Source organism: Otolemur garnettii, unplaced genomic scaffold (genome assembly GCF_000181295.1).
Source record: "Otolemur garnettii isolate 467f Iridium unplaced genomic scaffold, OtoGar3 scaffold00055, whole genome shotgun sequence".
NCBI classification, from domain to species: Eukaryota; Metazoa; Chordata; class Mammalia; order Primates; family Galagidae; genus Otolemur; species Otolemur garnettii.
In genome coordinates, this window is record NW_003852450.1 from 7670003 (window position 1) to 7672075 (window position 2073).

General features: G+C 49.8%; 1 protein-coding gene across 1 annotated transcript in view; it reads right to left on the bottom strand.

Moving 5' to 3' along the window:
* The window catches only part of NAV1 (neuron navigator 1), a 187442-nt gene extending 185874 nt beyond the window's left edge, over window positions 1-1568 (bottom strand). The window contains exon 1 of the mRNA XM_023514587.1: window positions 833-1568. Within this exon, the coding sequence (XP_023370355.1) occupies window positions 833-1554 (722 nt within the window). The 5' untranslated portion in view covers window positions 1555-1568. The remainder of the gene's footprint in view (window positions 1-832) is intronic.
* Between the last annotated feature and the right edge of the window lie 505 nt (window positions 1569-2073).

The following is a 2073-nucleotide window of genomic DNA, read 5'->3' on the forward strand; positions in this document are numbered from 1 at the left end:
GACAAAGTGAGACTTTCTCTCAAAATAAATAAATAAGTAAACAAACAAACAAATAAAAAGGCATAGTTGATGAAGTGTTTTTCTACTCACTCAACTTGCCATGTCTGATAAAAGCTAGAAAGACTAGCTAGTTGACCACCATGTTAGGAATACTGGCCCAGCCACCACCACTACCAAGGGTGCCAATACCTGTCTGTCTGTTTAGGGAACATTACTGATTACTGATATGTCAGGTGCATTAATAGATATGCATAAGGCAATATAGTAAGTGGAGTGAGCACAGGAGAGAAAAAGTGAGAATGACAGACAAATAGATACAAGGTATCATGAAAGCCATGAGGGAAGCAGTTGGGATTTTACTCACTGTGAACTGAACGTACAGCGCCCAAGTAATAAAGTTGGTCTAACTCACAGTTGTGGCAAATATCCCACATTGAATTGGCCATACAGGTTGGTACTAACTGTCTTCGTACCTAGCTGCTTAAGCTTTCAGAATACCCTATTATGTATATTGTTGCATCATTTCCAGAGAGCAGAAATGGACATTTTAGGGGTACCCTCCTTACAAGCCCCTGTTTGCTGTGGAGTCCCCAGAGTTGAGAAAAGACCAAACCTTGAACTGGACTTCCCTTTGATGTTCTCAAAACTATCTCAGGTCTCTAAACCCTCAATTTCGTAGGCCTGCACCTGCCAGACAACTTTTTCTATGCCTTGGGGCTCTCTGGTCTCTACCAGCCACTGGTCATCAGGGCCTCTCCACTCTTGAGGTTTGTTCCTTGGTTCCAACATCATTCTTCCTGCCTTCCCTCCCTGCCTGGTCCCCACAACTCACCTGTACTGGAAGGGGGCCACTGTGGCTGTGACTGGTTGACTCTGCTGATGGGCTGAGGAGAAACTAATGGCCCCTGGGGTGGGAGAGGGGCGCTTGCCTGGTGCTGGGCTGCAGACTGGAGAAGAAGCCTGTGAAGCTGCCCCATCATCAGGTGCCAAAGATCTGGGAAGTCCAGAACTTTTGTAGTTTACATTTCTTTGGTCTTTTCCAGGGCAGTTAGGAGGCTTTTGACCTTCAGAAGTGCCTGGTGTTTGAGTTTCTCCATGAAAGCTTGTCCGGGATGGGCTCCTGCCCCTGGTCTGGCCGACTGGAATCCCTTCATGGGCTTTTTTCTTCATTCTGTGGGTGCCTTGTGTTTCCCCTACTCTTCTGGAGCCAGCTCGACTGGAAAGGGCTGCTTTGGGGGTTATCCTGGGACTGTTCCATGGGGAGCTAGAGAGGCCTTCTCCACCCTCAGCTGACTCTCTCACTGTCCCAGCACCCCTGGGGGAGCCTCTGCCCCGGGAGGCCTTAGGAGAGGAGTTTCTGGAAGGGCCTGCAGCCTTGCCCAGTCTTGGAGAGGCTGCTCTCTGAGGGCTCAGGGCCAGCCCAGCCTGGCGTGGCCGCAGCTGGGGAGAAGCACCCGGTGTATGAATCCTGGTCTGGGAAGAAGCTCGAGGCACAGGGATGGAGGAGGCATAGTGAGGGCGGCTGGCAGAATTCACATTGGCCATCCCATTCATGGTCAGCAAGGCCAGAAAGGTGGACTACTGTCTGCAGGGAAAGGAGAGAGAAGCAGATTGTTAGACGCCATCTCGAGCTTTTATCCCTGAGTGAAGAAGTTTGATGTTGGAGTCTGTGGGGAGGCATGAGCACTCAGGCTGAGCACAGGGTCTCCTGGGTTCCCATCCTGACACGCCACCTGCCCAATGCTGGGAAAACCCCTTTATCACTCTGCATTGAAACTTATCTCCAAGCACATGTGTGAAAACACTTTCTGTGAATTTCAATGTACTGCATCAATGGGTTTCATTTAACTTTCCAGGACTCTGTTTCTGTTCATTGATCAGGAATAGACTGTCATCTCACAACCTCCTCCCTCTCTGATCCCTGTTGGCACCCTGAGTCTAGAATGTCCTGCTCACACTAAACAAACTCTCTCATGCCCTTTTCTATGCGTATTCTTTCCACTCATCACCATAACTGACCCCAGGGCTCCCCCCAGGACACCTCTCAACTGGCTTCTTCCACATCCTCTTGGA